Source organism: Lepisosteus oculatus, chromosome 4, assembly GCF_040954835.1.
Source record: "Lepisosteus oculatus isolate fLepOcu1 chromosome 4, fLepOcu1.hap2, whole genome shotgun sequence".
Lineage (NCBI taxonomy): Eukaryota > Metazoa > Chordata > Actinopteri > Semionotiformes > Lepisosteidae > Lepisosteus > Lepisosteus oculatus.
This window is the reverse complement of record NC_090699.1, coordinates 9,912,823-9,929,523: the sequence shown is the minus strand read 5'-3', so window position 1 is coordinate 9,929,523 and position 16,701 is coordinate 9,912,823. Positions and strand designations below refer to the sequence as shown.

At 49.3% G+C, this 16,701-nt stretch overlaps 2 protein-coding genes across 5 annotated transcripts in view; both read right to left on the bottom strand.

Moving 5' to 3' along the window:
- Positions 1 to 2,573, bottom strand: part of hnrnpc (heterogeneous nuclear ribonucleoprotein C) — a 17,201-nt gene extending 14,628 nt beyond the window's left edge. For 2 of the 3 annotated variants that reach the window (XM_069188607.1, XM_069188609.1), the window contains exon 1: positions 2,431 to 2,573. The gene's annotated coding sequence lies outside the window, so the exon portion shown is untranslated. The remainder of the gene's footprint in view (positions 1 to 2,430) is intronic. The other variant, XM_069188608.1, reaches the window with a different exon arrangement.
- LOC138238331 (FH1/FH2 domain-containing protein 1) lies at positions 1,753 to 16,701 on the bottom strand. Of its 2 annotated transcripts, none has more exons than XM_069188605.1 (10): positions 16,624 to 16,701; positions 14,761 to 15,366; positions 11,970 to 12,122; positions 10,966 to 11,148; positions 10,198 to 10,317; positions 9,692 to 9,853; positions 9,096 to 9,289; positions 8,440 to 8,617; positions 6,692 to 6,821; positions 1,753 to 5,989 (listed from the first exon to the last, which is right to left on the bottom strand). In XM_069188605.1, the coding sequence occupies exons 2-10, from the start codon at positions 15,268 to 15,270 to the stop codon at positions 5,961 to 5,963; spliced, it is 1,659 nt and encodes a 552-aa protein (XP_069044706.1). In that variant the 5' UTR covers positions 15,271 to 15,366; positions 16,624 to 16,701; the 3' UTR covers positions 1,753 to 5,960. The 2 variants fall into 2 exon arrangements, with proteins under 2 accessions (XP_069044706.1, XP_069044707.1); XM_069188606.1 differs by having other exon boundaries at positions 9,096 to 9,253.

The window sequence follows — 16,701 nt, the reverse complement described above, 5'->3', positions numbered from 1 at the left end:
AGAGACCCCTCCACACGAGGGCCCTGCGAAGGCATCAGGAGGCCAGAGGGGGGCGGTGAGAACAGGAACGGCCTGGAGTTCACAGGCTCCTGGATCTTCAGCGGGAACAGAGTGCGGAAGCCCGACCTGGCTCTGACAAACTGGGGGACAGGAGGAAGGGGAACAAAGCCAACTTTCTACCCCCCATCTCGGGTCGGCTTTACAAGTCACGGTGCAGTGATCAATTATTTAATACCATTGAAACCATGGCACCTAATGCCTACTCATCAACCACCCGAGGTACCTTCTCTTTTAAAGCTTAATTATTCAAGCTGAAGCAAGTAGACAAATCTATCTAGGGTCTACAGCAGAGAAACCAATCAAGAAGTTTAGCTTCAAAAAGTTAAAACTCATACTAAGTTTAACCTCAGAATCTTAGCACCCCCCACCCCCACCCAAGACCCTGGTCATGGAGAGCTCCAATCAAGCATCAAACCTAGGTCAAAAAACGTTACCTGAGGGCCCAACAACAGGCAGTTCACTAGATGAACTTTACAGAACAGGAACAAAACCTCACCACTTGAGAACAAGAATCCCCTTAATTCAGAAAATTCAACAGTTATTGGAGGGGGGGGTATCTGCAAGCTTCTATTTCAACCTGCCTCTTAACGAGACCCATTTTTAGCTTACTGGGACCAGTTTAACTGCTCTAAGGCCTTGAGCAAACTGGAATGCTCCCCTTGAACTCCTCCGGCCCACAGGGGCTCAGAGCACGGTGCAAAGCCAGCCAGTGTCCCCTGAGTCCTTCCAGGCACAACCTCCTGCTGGAAAACAAGACTGCTGTTCTGGAGAATCACAGTGAAAAACCACAGCCAGCAAACTCGGCTCTTACAAATAGCATGAACAAAGCTATAAAAAAACAACCCTATCAAGACAGGAACAATCAAAACTGAGCTTTCAGTTAAGGGACTAGGAGTTCCGACCAGATGAAAACCTGGATTAGACACCAGGACTGGACGTGATGACCCCTGGAATAGCCGTGCGTGAAACGTACGCTATATTGATGCTTCAGAGGTTTAGAAATCACCGAGTACGACCCAATACTGAGCGCCTTGCTGAGAACTTCAAATTCACCTTCATACACTCTTGCATCAACAGAGTAGATTTAGGACCAGACTGTGCATCACGACATGGTAAACCAACACCCTTCCCAGCGCAGGATTCGATCTGTTGACCTCGCAACACTTAAAAAAAAATCTCTTCGGCCATGATTAAAACGCGTTTCAAATCCCTTCACAAAACAGGAGGCAATACCGCACACACCCTGAAACTTGATACTTGGAAAGCAGGCAGAAACTCGCTTACCGGCACTACAGATTTCAAGAGAAAAACCAGCCAAATGACAAACACATCGATGCCACCGCCATGAAGAGAAGCGACCCGAGGGATCTCGTTAAATGACGACACCCGGCCCTCAAACGTGTTCGGGCAACGTGATCGCTCCGGGCTTTAATGGTTTAAGGCTGTGGGGAACTATTACAAACAAGATCGCTGTGCGTTTCCTGGGTACGACCTGGAAAAGGTCTATTAAAAAGCACCGGCGAAGCGGCGCGCCTGCTGGGAAGCTTCATGCCCGATTTGCGCAGTGCTACAGTAATCCGCCATTTACTACTACCTGCTTTCTGATTTACGAGATCAAGGACTATAAAAAGACACCCGAGTCAACCTCACGCCTGAGATTAAAACGCGTCAAAAAAAACCAAAATCCCAAAGTTTGCACGACATAACTTTATTATTGCTCCGTGTATTTAAATATAGATTCCAGACGTTTCTTTTTTAAGAGAAAAAAAACATTACATGATCGGATCTTTTTTTCAGTCCTGTCCTCGCTGCCGCCAAAAAATAAAGTTTATTTTAAAGTCCTTCTTTGAAAATCGCCACCATAATGCTTCTTGCCGAAAAAAAAACACCTCTTTAAAAATGCATCACCACAGTCTTAAAGCAAAGCCCACACTCCGCACAAACGCACCAAAAATGAGAAAAATTAAAAATTTCCAACCCATATTCACCCTGAAACTTTCTTAAATTAAAAATGACGGGAAAAATAAAGCAAAAAGAAAAAGATATTTAACACCAATCCAGCCACGAACCGCTGACCAACACGACGCCGGCTTTGGGGGAAAAAATAAAAATGAAAGTAAAAAGGTTACAACGCCAGTGGTTATAGGAAAAATCTGTTTTTTTTTTGTTTGCTTAAAGGAGGAGACTTTCTTTAAAAAGAAATCGCAAAAAACTGCAGCAGACGTGTAAAACACAGCGTAGCTTTCGCGGTTTTTAACAGTCAACAACAAACCACCTCCGTTTCAGCCACCTGAAAAAAAAATAAAAATCCAAAATATTTCACAAAGTTAGCAAAAAAACCCAAAGGCTTTTCCAAATCAAAATACTCACCAGGGGCTTTATTAATTGTTTTGTTTTTTAAAAATGTAACAAAAGTCGACGGCTTTCTCTTTTTGTGCTCAATTTCTCTCCCTATAAAGTCTCTGTTCTCTGAGAACCGCCGACGCTCGAGCTCCTCTCGCGAAATGGCGGTCGCTACTCCGAGCTCCCTCCCCCTCCGCCGTGCCTGCTTCCATCCTATTGGTCGGCCTCGGGGCCCGCCCACTCCGTTCCCGTCGGTAATTGCTCCTTGGAGGTGTCGATTTCTACTGACGTCACCGCCTCCCGGGAAAGGACCTTGGCTGCCCTTGGTGGTGTCGGACGTCAGTCAAGTGGAGGGGCGGAAATCGGGGCCTCGTCCCGCCTCGGACTTCGTTTACCTGAAACTATTGGTTTCTTCACACGCCAATCATTGTGCGGCCCAATCAATTTGTGCTCCTGCAAAATCCCTTCGAGTAAAAGGCCTTCTCTCCTTACAAATGATCGTTTTCCTTGTGTCTAAAGCCAGTGGTTTCGCACTTGGAGGTGAGGTGGCGGAATGGTCACATAAGTTGATCCCGAACGATTTTATAAAGGGCAGACTTTTCTTTAATCTTGCCTTTGAACGGCCAGAAACGGTCGTGCAATTTAAATTTATTATCTTTTCTTTCTAACACGAGTTCTGAATAGCTACTACAAAATAGCTGCAGCGGAGGAATAATTGAATTCGCCGCCGCTGCCGATTTTCTGAACAGCGACGCCGTTTCGCGTCTTTGAGTCCCCGACCAGACACAACAACAATACGTGATGCGATACGTGGTAAATCAGGGAAAATATGTCGGCATTGACATGATATGTTGGCATATTTTTTCATTTAACTTCAAGGGGTTCGTTTATGAGACGTAACAAAAAGCCATCGGTGTAGCGCCGCCTGCCGGAGCCGGGGTGCCCTCCGGGTCAGGGACAGCAGGCCGCAGGGGACGGCCCGGTGGCGTGTGTTACTGTCGGCCATGTCTGGCAGAGCCGCCTTCGCCACAGACGTAACGTCAGTAACAGCAACGCTCCCGCAACGTTACATCTGGACAGAGAAGAAAGCAGTGAAAACACCCACCCGCAGTGCGCTGATGCGGAGTGGAGACGATGCGGCGTTCATCGGGTTTGGTGGGACGTTAATGCCGATCACTTCAGTTCCGGGCAGCTGGATATAACCAAAGTACACGAGCATGCCGAGGGCAGGATGGTGGCATTTTTGTGCCTTCCCACAGGTTCAATTCTGGGCCTGGGGTGCCATCTGTGTGGAGTTTGTATGTTCTCCTGTGTTCACATGGGTTTTCTAAAGACATACTTTTATTTTTTTCCCAGTCAGCTTTACTACATATAGAAAAATATAGTGCACACAATACATACCAGAGAAACAGCAAGGTAATAAATACACCTTAATGTTTGCAACTTAAAAAAAAAACATAACATAAACCAGAGGTAAACCAGAGATCTTCATCCTCATACTCATTATCCAGACTATTACAATACAACCACGCTGAGCAACCCTACTGCCCTACTCCCTTATATTAGCAGTATCTTACTACAAGAGCTCTCAGAGATCCTGTTCTGTACATTGAAAGTACAACAGCAAAGCCAGCACTACAGATTCACTGTGCTAGAACAACTCTCTTCTGAAAATGAAATGTCCTCAAAATTGTAAGGCAGCTCGTTCATAAAGGCATACTAGGAGGTTAATTGCCTTCGAGGAAAACTGGACCCGGTGTGAGAGTGTGTGTGCCCTGTGATAGACTGGCATCCTGTCCAGGGTGTACCCTGCCTTGAGCCTGCTGCCTGCTGGGATAGGCTCCGGCCGCCCTGCGACCCTGCACTGGAAGAGGCAGTTCGAAAATAGCTGGTTCTGTACATTGAAGTGCTATTCCGGAGTCATCTCTGTGTGCTGTTTGCGAAGTGTGTATACCAGGCGGCGCGCACGTCGGTGTAGAGCTGTGATTTAAGCATTTAAGCGTGTCCTCTACAAGTACCCCCCGGGGAGGAGTTCCCAATCCTCGCCCTGCAGGGGGCGCAGTGGGCTCTGAGGAGCAGCGGCTGGTCCAGTTCAGTCAGAGGCAAACTGGAAGGAAAACCCTGAGGTACACTGACCCTCCACGAACAGCACTGGGGATAGAATTAATCATAATAATTCCTTACACTTCTATAGCACCTTTTCTGCACACTCCACTCAGAGCAATTTTCAGGTCATGGGGAATCCCACTACCACCACCAGTGTGCAGCCCCACCTGGATGATGCTCCAGTACTCTCACCACACACCAGCTCTCAGTGGGGAGGAGAGCAGAGTGATGAAGCCAGTTCAGAGAGGGGGATTATTAGGAGGCCATGATTGGTAAAGAACAAGGAGAAATTTGGCCAGGATACCAGGGTAACTCCCCTCAGTTTTACATCCCATCTGAAGAACAGAGAAGGAGGAGGAGGTTACTATATCACTCTGGCGAACTACTATAGTGTACAGCACTGTACCATAGGTTACTTTATCACTATAGAGTACTGCACTCTAATACTATAATGTACAGCACTGTACCATAGGTTACTTTATCACTATAGAGTACTGCACTCTACTTCTATAGTGGACAGCACTGTACCATAGGTCACTATATCACTATAGAGCACTGCACTCTAATACTATAATGTACAGCACTGTACCATAGGTTACTTTATCACTATAGAGTACTGCACTCTACTACTATAGTGTACAGCACTGTACCATAGGTTACTTTATCACTGTAGAGTACTGCACTCTACTTCTATAGTGTACAGCACTGTACCATAGGCTGCTATATCACTATAGAGCACTGCACTCTACTACTATAGTGGCAGCACTGTACCGTAGAGTGCTATATAATACTATAGTGTACAGCACTGTACCATAGGTCACTATATCACTATAGAGCACTGCACTCTAATACTATAACGTACAGCACTGTACCATAGGGTGCTATATCACTATAGAGTACTGCACTCTACTTCTATAGTGTACAGCACTGTACCATAGGGTGCTATATCACTATAGAGCACTGCACTCTAATACTATAATGTACAGCACTGTACCATAGGGTGCTATATCACTATAGAGCACTGCACTCTACTACTATAGTGGACAGCACTGTACTATTTTTATGTCTCAGCCGAAGACAGGATCTCCATCTGCTCCTGGCTGGAAGGGATTTTGCTTTGCTCAGTAAATTACTGACAGTTTAGCATGAGCAGCCCTTCTTTTCCCTGATGTTTCAGTAAAGTTTTTTCTGGTGTTTCTGTAAAGACAGGCGCTCAGCGCAGAAGAGGAGTCATGTTGGTCAGCAATACTGGGAGAACGTGCTCGGCGCTCGTCAGGACCATACTCGGAGCACCTCGTTTTAGGGGCTTTGTTGGCGACTACCATCTCAAGAGCCCAGGGGGAGGCGGAGCGCAAGAGAGGGGAGGGTCAGGAGAGTTAAGGGGCTGTCATCAGTATGTCCGCTGAGAGGTCAAAGGTCAGAGGTCAGGCCTGGGAGAATCCCTGCTGGCGTCACCACTTCAGTTTCCGGGGCAGAGAGCCTGTGGGACAGACAGTGAGGTCAGCCTCCTCTCCCACACACAGTTGAACTCTTCCTCTCTCGTCAACGATCAGCTGGTTTAAATAATAATATTCATTACACTTCTATAGCACTTTTCTGGACACTCCACTCAGAGCGATTTACAGGTAATGGGGATTCCCTCCACCACCACCAATGTGCAGCATCCACCTGGATGATGCTCCAGTACTCTCCCCACACACCAGCTCTCAGTGGGGAGGAGAGCAGAGTGATGAAGCCAGTTCAGAAATGGGAATTATTAGGAGGCCATGACTGGTAAAGACCAGGGGAAAATTTGGTCAGGACACTTAGGTAACACCCCTACTCTTTTTGAGAAACACCCTGGGATTTTTAATGACCACAGAGAGTCAGGACCTGGGTTTTAAGTCTCATCCGAGGGACAGCATCTTTTTACAATATTGTGTCCCCATCTCTATACTGGGGCCTTAGGATGCACACAGACCACAGGGTGAGCGCCCCCTACTGGCCCCACTAACACCTCTTCCAGCAGCAGCCTCAGCTTTCCCAGGAGTCTCCCATCCAGGTACTGACCAGACTCACACCTGCTGAGCTCCAGTGGGGCTGCCAGCTGGGAGCTGCAGGGTGATATGGCTGCTGGCATTGTTTGTTTAGAGTCTACAGTCCTAATTTCTCTTGGTAAACTCTGACGTGAATCAGAAGCTACCCGTCGGCTCTGTCCTCTTGCTGCGGGAGCGGGGCAGGGAGAGGTCCAGGCGGGGGCTCGGCTCAGGCGTCCTCAGCACCTCCTCCATCTCGCGGTGATGCTGGAGAGCCTGTGTGGGGCCCGGGGCGCCCTGAGAGAGGGGGACAGCACGTGTGAGTGCGTGGCTACGGTAAAGACTGTCTCGTGCTCTGGCTCCACAGCTCACCGAGCACAGCGTGGGTGGTCATGGGAAACCGGTGCCCCGGGTGAGTGCGAATCTCGGTGCTCCCGCCTCCTATCCCATCATCCTCTCTGACGGACGCGGGCCAGTGGGCAGCGTCCTGTTGCTATTGTGTGAGAAGTCCCTGGTTCTGGCAGCGAGGCTGTCGATACTGTCACACAGAAATCAGACCAGTCCAGGGGGCCCTTCCTTCCTGTTTTTTTTAAAAAGGTCTTACCACAACCAAAGAGAAGATCTCTATCTAATAATACATCAGAAAGCAGAACTTCATCTTCTGTTACTGAAAGTGCTTTAAACTACTATCCTCTCAGCCAGACGATGAACGCCTGATCATCAGTTATTTCCCAGCGACACACCCTTATGCACACTAACACCCCACTAGTCAAACCCCCACCAGAAGTAGCGTTGCAAATAATTCGTGAAGAATGCCATTAGTGAGACTATTTCATATTCCTTCGTGTTCATCAGTTAAAGGCCCATGTGGCGGCCCCTAGTGGCAGAATCTGGAAATGACCGTCCTTCCACGGGGAAAGGACAGGCCCAGAAGATCAGAAATAGGGGAACAATACATCACGTCATTTGCCCCTCTCCAACCAAATACCTTCAATTTCAGGAAATCCTCTTTATGTCCCAAGTGGAGCAGTCTTGCTCCAAGCTGTTTTCATATTTGCTCTGAACCAGCCTGCTCATTCGATATGCAAAGTATGGAAATTTCCAGCTGTTTTATTTCTGTGTTTTCTCGTTCAAATCCTCCCCTGTTTTCAACCATGGTGACCCCAACTCCCCGTTCATCAAACTGGATCCTAGTGGTCCACCCACATGCCCCACCCTCAAGGCAGGGTGTGTGTGCGTGCATTGTGGAGATCCACACACTGGTGACTGTGAAAAGTGTTCAGCAGAGTTCTGGATCACCAGTGACTGTGAGCTCGAGTGTGTGTGTGTGAGCATCAAGGAGATCTGCGCACCAGTGAATGTGAGCGAGAGTGTGCATGTGTGTGTGCATCACGGAGATCTGTGCACCACTGACTGTCAGCGCAAGTGTGCATGTGTGTGCGTCACGGAGATCTGCGCACCAGTGACTGTGAGCATGAGTGTGTGCGTGTCACGGAGATCCGCACACCAGTGATCGTAAGTGCGAGTGCGTGTGTGAGGGTCACGGAGATCTACACACCAGTGATTGTTAGTGCGAGTGCGTGTGTGAGGGTCACGGAGATCTGCACACCAGTGACTGTGAGCGTGAGTGTGTGTGTGAGGGTCACGGAGATCTGCACACCAGTGATTGTAAGTGCGAGTGCGTGTGTGAGGGTCACGGAGATCTGCACACCAGTGATTGTAAGTGCGAGTGTGTGTGTGAGGGTCACGGAGATCTACACACCAGTGATTGTAAGTGCGAGTGCGTGTGTGAGGGTCACGGAGATCTGCACACCAGTGATTGTAAGTGCGAGTGTGTGTGTGAGGGTCACGGAGATCTGCACACCAGTGATTGTAAGTGCGAGTGTGTGTGTGAGGGTCACGGAGATCTGCACACCAGTGACTGTGAGCGTGAGTGCGTGGAGGCTGGCAGACGCTCTCTCTGCTGCAGGATGGCCAGACGGGCGCTGCGGTACTCCAGGGAGAAGTCGCTGACCGTTTTGCAGAATGCCTCCGGGCAGATGCTCCTCACTGCAGTGCTACTGTACCCCAGGAACAGCAGGAAGGAGTGGAACCTGCAGCCACAGGGAGAGAACATGGCATTGGGATTGGGACAGAAGGAGTGGGATTGGGAGAGTAGGGGTGGGATTGGGACAGAGAGAGTGGGGTTGAAAGAGAGAGGGAGTGGGATTGGAATAGAGAGGGAGCGGGATTGGGACAGAGGGGGTGAGGGATTGGGAGAGAGGGAGTGGGATTGGGAGAGAGAGGGAGAGGGATTGGGACAGAGGGGGTGGGATTGGGAGAGAGAGGGAGTGGGATTGGGACAGAGGGGGTGAGGGATTGGGAGAGAGGGAGTGGGATTGGGAGAGAGAGGGAGAGGGATTGGGACAGAGGGGGTGGGATTGGGAGAGAGAGGGAGTGGGATTGGGACAGAGTGAGTGGAGTCAGTTATACATGGAGGGCCAGTGTTCAGTGTCAGTTATACACAAAGGCCAGTGTTCAGTGTCAGTTATATACAGAGCGCCAGTGTTCAGTGTGCACCCAGTGCTGTACCTGTTGGTGACTCTCCGGTACACAGCCCTCAGTACAGCCAGTCTCTCCTCACAATCCCTCAGGAACTCTGGAAGCTGAGTCCTCACTGCTTCCTCTCCCCTGCCATCACGCTTCATCCAGTGCAGCTGCTCCCAGGACGCCTTGCAGCGGTTCTGTAACTGGGTCAGATTGGACTGTACCTGTGAATAATCACACTGAGAGAGGGGGGTTAATACAGACACACTGACTGACTGGACACTCCAGTACATTAACACTGCACTGAGAGAGAGGGGTTCATACAGACACACTGACTGACTGGACACTCCAGTACATTAACACTGCACTGAGAGAGAGGGGTTCATACAGACACACTGACTGACTGGACACTCCAGTACATTAACACTGCACTGAGAGAGAGGGGTTCATACAGACACACTGACTGACTGGACACTCCAGTACATTAACACTGCACTGAGAGAGAGGGGTTCATACAGACACACTGACTGGACACTCCAGTCCATTAACACTGCACTGAGAGAGAGGGGTTCATACAGACACACTGACTGGACACTCCAGTACACTAACACTGCACGGGGGTGACACAAACTGACAGGTACCTTGGCCGCCTTGGCGACAGCGGTGATCTCAGAGTACAGGTCAGTGCATTGTGGGTAGGTGTCCAGCAGGAAGGTGCAGGTGTGGTGGAGCAGCGGCTGGCGGCTGGCAGTGTCTCGTACCTGTGCCAGCTTCCCAAGGTACCCCAGCTCAAACCCCCGTGCCTAACGAGAGAGAGAGAAGGTAGAGAGGCCGTGAGTTCATACCTACAGTCTGTCTCTCCTGCGGCCTACACCCAATATGGCTGCCGGTTAGTGCCTTGGTATATATTCCTCTGTGAGTTGTCCTATCTGAATGAGTCTTGCTAAAAGCACTCAGAGGGAAAGCATTTCAAGCACTGTGTAAATGTGGTTCTGCAGGGGCCATCCACAAAGTATTACAAGCTAAATTCCTGTAAAATGTGGTAACACTTCATTTTTACCACCCAGATCACAGTTGTACATCTCGCACAGGGGCTGCTCTTCCTGTCGATCCCGGTAGTGACTGAGCATCTGCCCTGCCTCCTCACCTTGCCCCCGTTGAGGAAGTTGCCGATGGCGAGCACGGTTGCTAGGATATGGCGGAAGGTCTGGTTGCTGGCCAGCTGCTCCATGGCTAGTTTGAGGTGGAAGAGAGGCTCTGCTATTTCCTAGGCAACGGGAGAGGGGAGGCGTGACATACTGTTTGTTTATACTGTGTAGACTCAGTCTCTGTGATCTCCTCTCCCTCCCTCTGTCTCCTGTCCTCTTGTGTGTGTTTGTAACTGAGGGATTCTCTGTGATCTCCTCTCCCTCGCTGTGTCTCCTGTCCTCTTGTGTGTGTTTGTTACTGAGGGATTCTCTGTTATCTCCTCTCACTCTCACTGTGTCTCCTGTCCTGTTGTGTGTGTTTATTACTGAAGGATTCTCTGTCATCTCCTCACTCTCTCATTGTGTCTCCTGTCCTGTTGTGTGTGTTTAACACTGAGGGATTCCTGATTATCTCCTCTCTGTTACTTTGTCTCCTGTCCTATTCTGCGTGTTTATTACTGAGGGATTCTCGGCTATCTCCTCTCTCTCTCACCTTGTCTCCTGTCCCATTGTGTATGTGCATTACTATGGGATTCTCTGTCATTTCCTCTCTCATTGTGTCTCCTGTCTTGCTTTATTGTGTATTTATGACTGAGGGATTCTGTAATCTCTTCACTCACTGTGTCTCCCATCCCTTCTCACCAGTCACAAACACAAATACATGCATAAATACATACACAGTCTGAATATATAAAAATCCACTGGTCTTTCACACTCTCACTCCTTACTCTCTCAAGGGTGTCGTAGTCCAGAGTGAAGGCCCAGAGATCAAGCCTGGGGCTCAGGTGCGGCACAGAGCCCAGCGTGAGCAGGCAGAGCTCGGCTGGCGCCAGGGGCGAGGAGGAGGTTGCGCGCTGGGCCTCCCGGATCAGAGTCAGCTCTTCCTCAGTGGGCACCAGGGACTGCAGCCTCTACTGAGAGAGAGGGCAAGGAGGGGAGAGGACAGACAAGGACAGGGGCAAGGGGAGAGATGTTCATTTTGACACACTGGGTCTGCCGCTGAACGGTGCTGTTGTCCAGATGGAAAGTGCTAAAGAGGGAGGCAGGGGCAGGAGAGAGGGTCAGATAGTCAGCCAGTTAGTGAGAGTGTTGTCAGGCACAGGACGAGTTACTCCGTGAGCAAGTCAGAGGCTTTGTGAGTGTTTCTGAGTGTCAGTCACTGAGTGAGTCGGTCAGTGAGTCAGCCAGATCAGTGTGTGAGTCAGGCAGTCAGAGTGTGAGTCAGTCAGTGAGTCAGCAAGATCAGTGTGTGAGTCAGGCAGTGTGAGATCAGTGTGTGAGATCAGTGTGCGAGATCAGTGTGTGAGTCAGGCAGTGTGCGAGATCAGTGTGTGAGTCAGGCAGTGTGAGATCAGTGTGCGAGATCAGTGTGTGAGTCAGGCAGTGTGCGAGATCAGTGTGTGAGTCAGGCAGTGTGTGAGATCAGTGTGCGAGATCAGTGTGTGAGTCAGGCAGTGTGTGAGATCAGTGTGAGATCAGTGTGTGAGTCAGGCAGTGTGCGAGATCAGTGTGTGAGTCAGGCAGTGTGTGAGATCAGTGTGAGATCAGTGTGTGAGATCAGTGTGCGAGTCATGTCAGTGTGTGAGATCAGTGTGTGAGTGAGTCACTGTGCGAGTGAGTCAGTGTGCGAGTCAGGCAGTGTGCCAGTCAGGCAGTGTGCCAGTCAGGCAGTGAGTCAGTCGGTATGCCACTCAGTGGCTTTGTGAGTGTGCCAGCTGGCATGACCTCTGACCTGGATGTCCTCCCTGTCCAGGACGCAGTTGTCCATGCTGAGGATGGCGTGTGTGATGAGGCGGGGGGGCGGCAGGCGGCTCAGCGCAATGTTGATGATGTTACTGCGCTTGATGTCCAGCACGGACACACACTGCTTCCTGCAGGGGGCAGGCTGAGAGAGGGAGGAACACCAGGCCCGGTCAGAGCGCCACACACACGCGTGTACAGCGTACAGTATGCAGACACATTACATCCAGTACAGCCCTACAGACACACAGATAAGTGCGGCATGCCGTCACAGGTCCTTTCCAACTTCTACAGGTGCACCACTGAAAGCATCCTTACTGGCTGCATCACTGCCTGGTACGGTCACCGCTCCGCCTGAGAGCACAAGGCACTCCAGAGGGAGGTGAAACTGGCTCAAAACACTACCGGCTGCGCTACCGAACATCGAGGATATCTACTCTGTTAGATGAACCCAACAAGAAGGCCAGGTCTGTCCTCAGGGACCTTGTTCTCTCCACTACCATCCGGAAAACAATACTGAAGTATACAGACCAAGACCAACAGGCTTCGAAACAGCTTCTTCTCCCAGGCAATAAGACTGCTAAACAGCCGACCACAGCAGACACCTGCTGTTACCCAAACAGCCGCTGGCGAATGGCAACCTACAGTACTGGAATACCTTCAATACTTGAATACCACCCTCCCATCACTTTGCACTTTCAGGACACATATGAACAGCGCTAAATACCTCCTGTCCAACCATATCTCCTTGTTTCACTTTCGCACAATCTGTAACTGTATTGTAAATTGCAATTGTATAATTTATTCTATCGTAATCTTAACCTAGTCCTCTTAACCATTCATTGCCAACAACACTCCTGTATGCTGTTCTGTTCGTGCATTGATAAATAAACCTTGATAGATTGACTGGAGATATACCTAAAGGTACGCTGCAGGCGCATGCACACACACACACTCACTGAAATTTTAGGATCCCCCACTGAAGAACGTGTTGAACTGCGGTTGTGCACTGTTTTGCACAGGTTTTCATAGTGCAGCAGACCTCCGCCTGCGATTTGGACTGGAGGCCTGCCACTAGGGGTCACCAAAGACTCGGTCGGGGGGTGACCTGCATCCACCACCTCTTGCAGCTGGAGAGCTGAGCTGGCAGGTGTGTGCAATGGCACATGGGTAGAAAAATAGCAGGGCAGCGCAGCCAGATGGACTAACCAGCTGATCCGTGGAATAAAATAATTATTTTGGGATCAGGCAGGTGTGCATGGAGCACACTAAGAGGTCCTGTGTTGGTACTGCTTGTGCAGAGTTTAAGCAAGAAGCTGTCTGAGAGCTACAACCTTGCGCAGTCCTTAAGGAGCTGCTCCTGGATGTTTGATTTTCATCTGAGATGAGACTTTTACGTACGACAGGACCTCAAATCTACAGTACCAGAACCGCCAGAGCTGGTTTGGACCCTAGCTGCCCTGCTGAGATTCCACATGGGGTTGGAGATGCATACAGTATACCACTGTATGTATAACTGAACATATTGATATATTTCTAGACAGTCCTGGGGATCCCATTTCACTGATACAATGAATGAACATTAAGTCTTCAGTGAAAGTTTATTGACTGACATTCAACAGTCCAGACAAACGAACAAAATTCCGACAGGGAACGCCAGCGCACTACCGCACACAGTCCTGCTGAAAGGAAAAGTGAAGTGACTCAATGATTCGGCTGTGGGGCCTTCTTCAGGTGCATTCTACAATGTTCAGAATAAGGCACATTTGTGTGCATGCATAGATATCTGTGATGCAGCATATGTAGACACTACACATTTGCAATTAAATGTTTTTATGGAGAGAGAGACTAACGTCCACCTATCCAACCATTTTCAACCACTTTTCCAGCTCAGGGTCGCAGGAGAGCTACAGTCTGTCCCGGCAGGCAGCAGGCACAAGGCAGGGTACACCCTGGACAGGACGCCAGTCCATCACAGGACACCCTCAGACACAAACATGTACACTCACACCAGGGCCAATTTTCCCCCAAGCCAATTAACCCACCAGCATGTCTTTGAAGTGTAGGAGGAAACCAGAGCTCCTGGAGGAAACTCACATGAACGTGGGGGAAACGTACAGACTCCACACAGACAGCACCCCAGGAATGGAACCCAGGACCCCAGCGCTGTGAGGTAGCAATGCTAACCACTGCTGCCTGAGTCAGACCTATGTTTTAATCAATCAGTCAATCAATCAATCAGTCAACCGATCAATCAATCAATCAGTCAATCAATCATCCAACCAACCAACCAACCAACCAATCAATCAATCAATCAATCAACCAACCAATCAATCCATCAATCAACCAACCAACCAATCAATCAATCAACCAACCGATCAATCGATCGATCGATCAATCAATCAACCAACCAACCAACCAATCAATCAACCAACCAACCAACCAACCAACCAACCAATCAATCAACCGACCGACTGATCAATCAATCAATTAATCAATCAATCAATCAATCAATCAATCAACCAACCAACCAATCAATCGATCGATCGATCAATCAACCAACCAATCAATTGATCGATCAATCAATCAATCAACCAATCAACCAATCAATCAATCAATCAACCAATCAATCAATCATTCAATCATTCAATCATTCAATCATTCAATCAATCAATCAACCAACCAACCAACCAATCAATCAATCAATCAATCAATCAATCAATCAATCAATCAATCAATCAATCGGCCACATGTAACGCTCCACATGCAAGGAGCTGACTCACCTTCCAGCCGCCCAGCAGGCTGCCCCTGGAGCCGAACAGTTGCCTCAGCTGGTCGGCGTCCACGCTGACGGGCTGCAGAGACGCCCAGATGGTCTGGGGTCCGAACCGGCTGACGCAGGGCAGAGCTGGCAGAGACAGCAGCTCCTTCCAGTGCAGCCGCAGGGTGCGGCCCTTGGGGAGGAGGGGGGGGCCGCCCGGACAGGGAGGGGCCGGGGGAGGCGGGGGAGGAGGGGGAGGGAGGGGGCATTGTGGGCCGACTCCTCCCTCTCGCGCCTCATCGGTCCCGTCGCTGGCCGGAGGCCCCTCCTCCTCTTCAGTGCTGCCCAGTTCCAGCTCTTCCTCGTCCCACAAGTCCGAGAAGTCCAGGGCGTTGAGGCGGAGCCGGGAGGCGTGTCCCAGATGGCAGCCCCATGATTGGTCCGGAGAAGGGGTGTGGGCGGGGTTGGAATATGCGGGGGAGGCGGGGACAGTACTGGGAGGGGAGGTGCAGTTGAGGTCTCCTGGTTTCATCCGGTCTCGGTTGTATTTCTGTTACACACACACCAAAGAGTTTTGTGGTGCTATTTTTAATCTTCTCTTCTTCTTCTCTTTTCTTCCTTTTCCAGTCTATGAGAGAAAAGCGATTAGCCCTCAAGTTATTTCAATATGTTGCCCTGTCTCCCTCCATCTTGGCAGAATCAGACCATGAAGTTGAAATTGTATATTCCAAGATAACTTCACTAGAGCACATAGGGCATGTGCTCACAATATTGCACTTTGTAGAATCCCAGATCATCGCATATTTCCTACTGAAACAATAACTGAGTGTTACACTCTATAGAATTCAAAACCTCTCAATTATAAACTGTAGATCACCAAATTACTCCATCATAGTCTGAAATATTGACCACACGGTCAACAGGTCAGCTCCAAGAATCACAGATTACTGTATTGTAGCCAGTTTAAAAAATCACCTCACTTCTTTAAAGATGACCAAATAAGGTTTGTTATAGATTGTTATTGCATCTTATCTAATATAAATCCTTTACAGTTCGTATGATCCAAGACAACAATTTACAGCCCAATAAAGCCACTATCCTTTATCCAAAATTCTCATAATCCAAGATTTATCATTGCAATCCACAGATTACTCTGGTTGTCCTTGGAATCCAGGTTTGCTGTATTTCAGTACAGAGTACCCCTGATCAATTCAGCTAATTCACTGCAAAAAAAACTTCCAAAAAGGATTCATCCGGAGTAGACAGTATTCCCTTCTCTTTCAGAGTTTAGTACTAATGTACTCTCTCTCCCTCTCTCTCAGTGCAGTGTTAGTGTACTGGAGTGTCCAGTCAGTCAGTGTGTCTGTATGAACCCCTCTCTCTCAGTGCAGTGTTAATGTACTGGAGTGTCCAGTCAGTGTGTCTGTATGAACCCCTCTCTCTCAGTGCAGTGTTCATGTACTGGAGTGTCCAGTCAGTCAGTGTGTCTGTATGAACCCCTCTCTCTCAGTGCAGTGTTAATGTACTGGAGTGTCCAGTCAGTCAGTGTGTCTGTATGAACCCCTCTCTCTCAGTGCAGTGTTAATGTACTGGAGTGTCCAGTCAGTCAGTGTGTCTGTATGAACCCCTCTCTCTCAGTGCAGTGTTAATGTACTGGAGTGTCCAGTCAGTCAGTGTGTCTGTATGAACCCCTCTCTCTCAGTGCAGTGTTAATGTACTGGAGTGTCCAGTCAGTCAGTGTGTCTGTATGAACCCCTCTCTCTCAGTGCAGTGTTAATGTACTGGAGTGTCCAGTCAGTCAGTGTGTCTGTATGAACCCCTCTCTCACAGTGCAGTGTTAATGTACTGGAGTGTCCAGCCAGTGTCTTGTTAATCTCTTTCTTACCCTGTGTCTGTATTAGCTTCTCTCGTCTCGTCTCAGGAGCGCGTGGGACTGAAGCTGCACCCTTTCCTCAATTGCCTT

Bases quoted from the DNA above. Each gene is read 5' to 3' on its own strand.
- LOC138238331 (XM_069188605.1), bottom strand. From the start codon at position 15,270: ATGAAACCAGGAGACCTCAACTGCACCTCCCCTCCCAGTACTGTCCCC. The intron at 12,123-14,760 runs GTGAGTCAGCTC...TCCCTCTCTCAG, and splicing joins GCCTGCTGGGCGGCTGGAAG to CCTGCCCCCTGCAGGAAGCA. The intron at 9,854-10,197 runs GTGAGGAGGCAG...CTCTCTCGTTAG, and splicing joins ACTTCCTCAACGGGGGCAAG to GCACGGGGGTTTGAGCTGGG.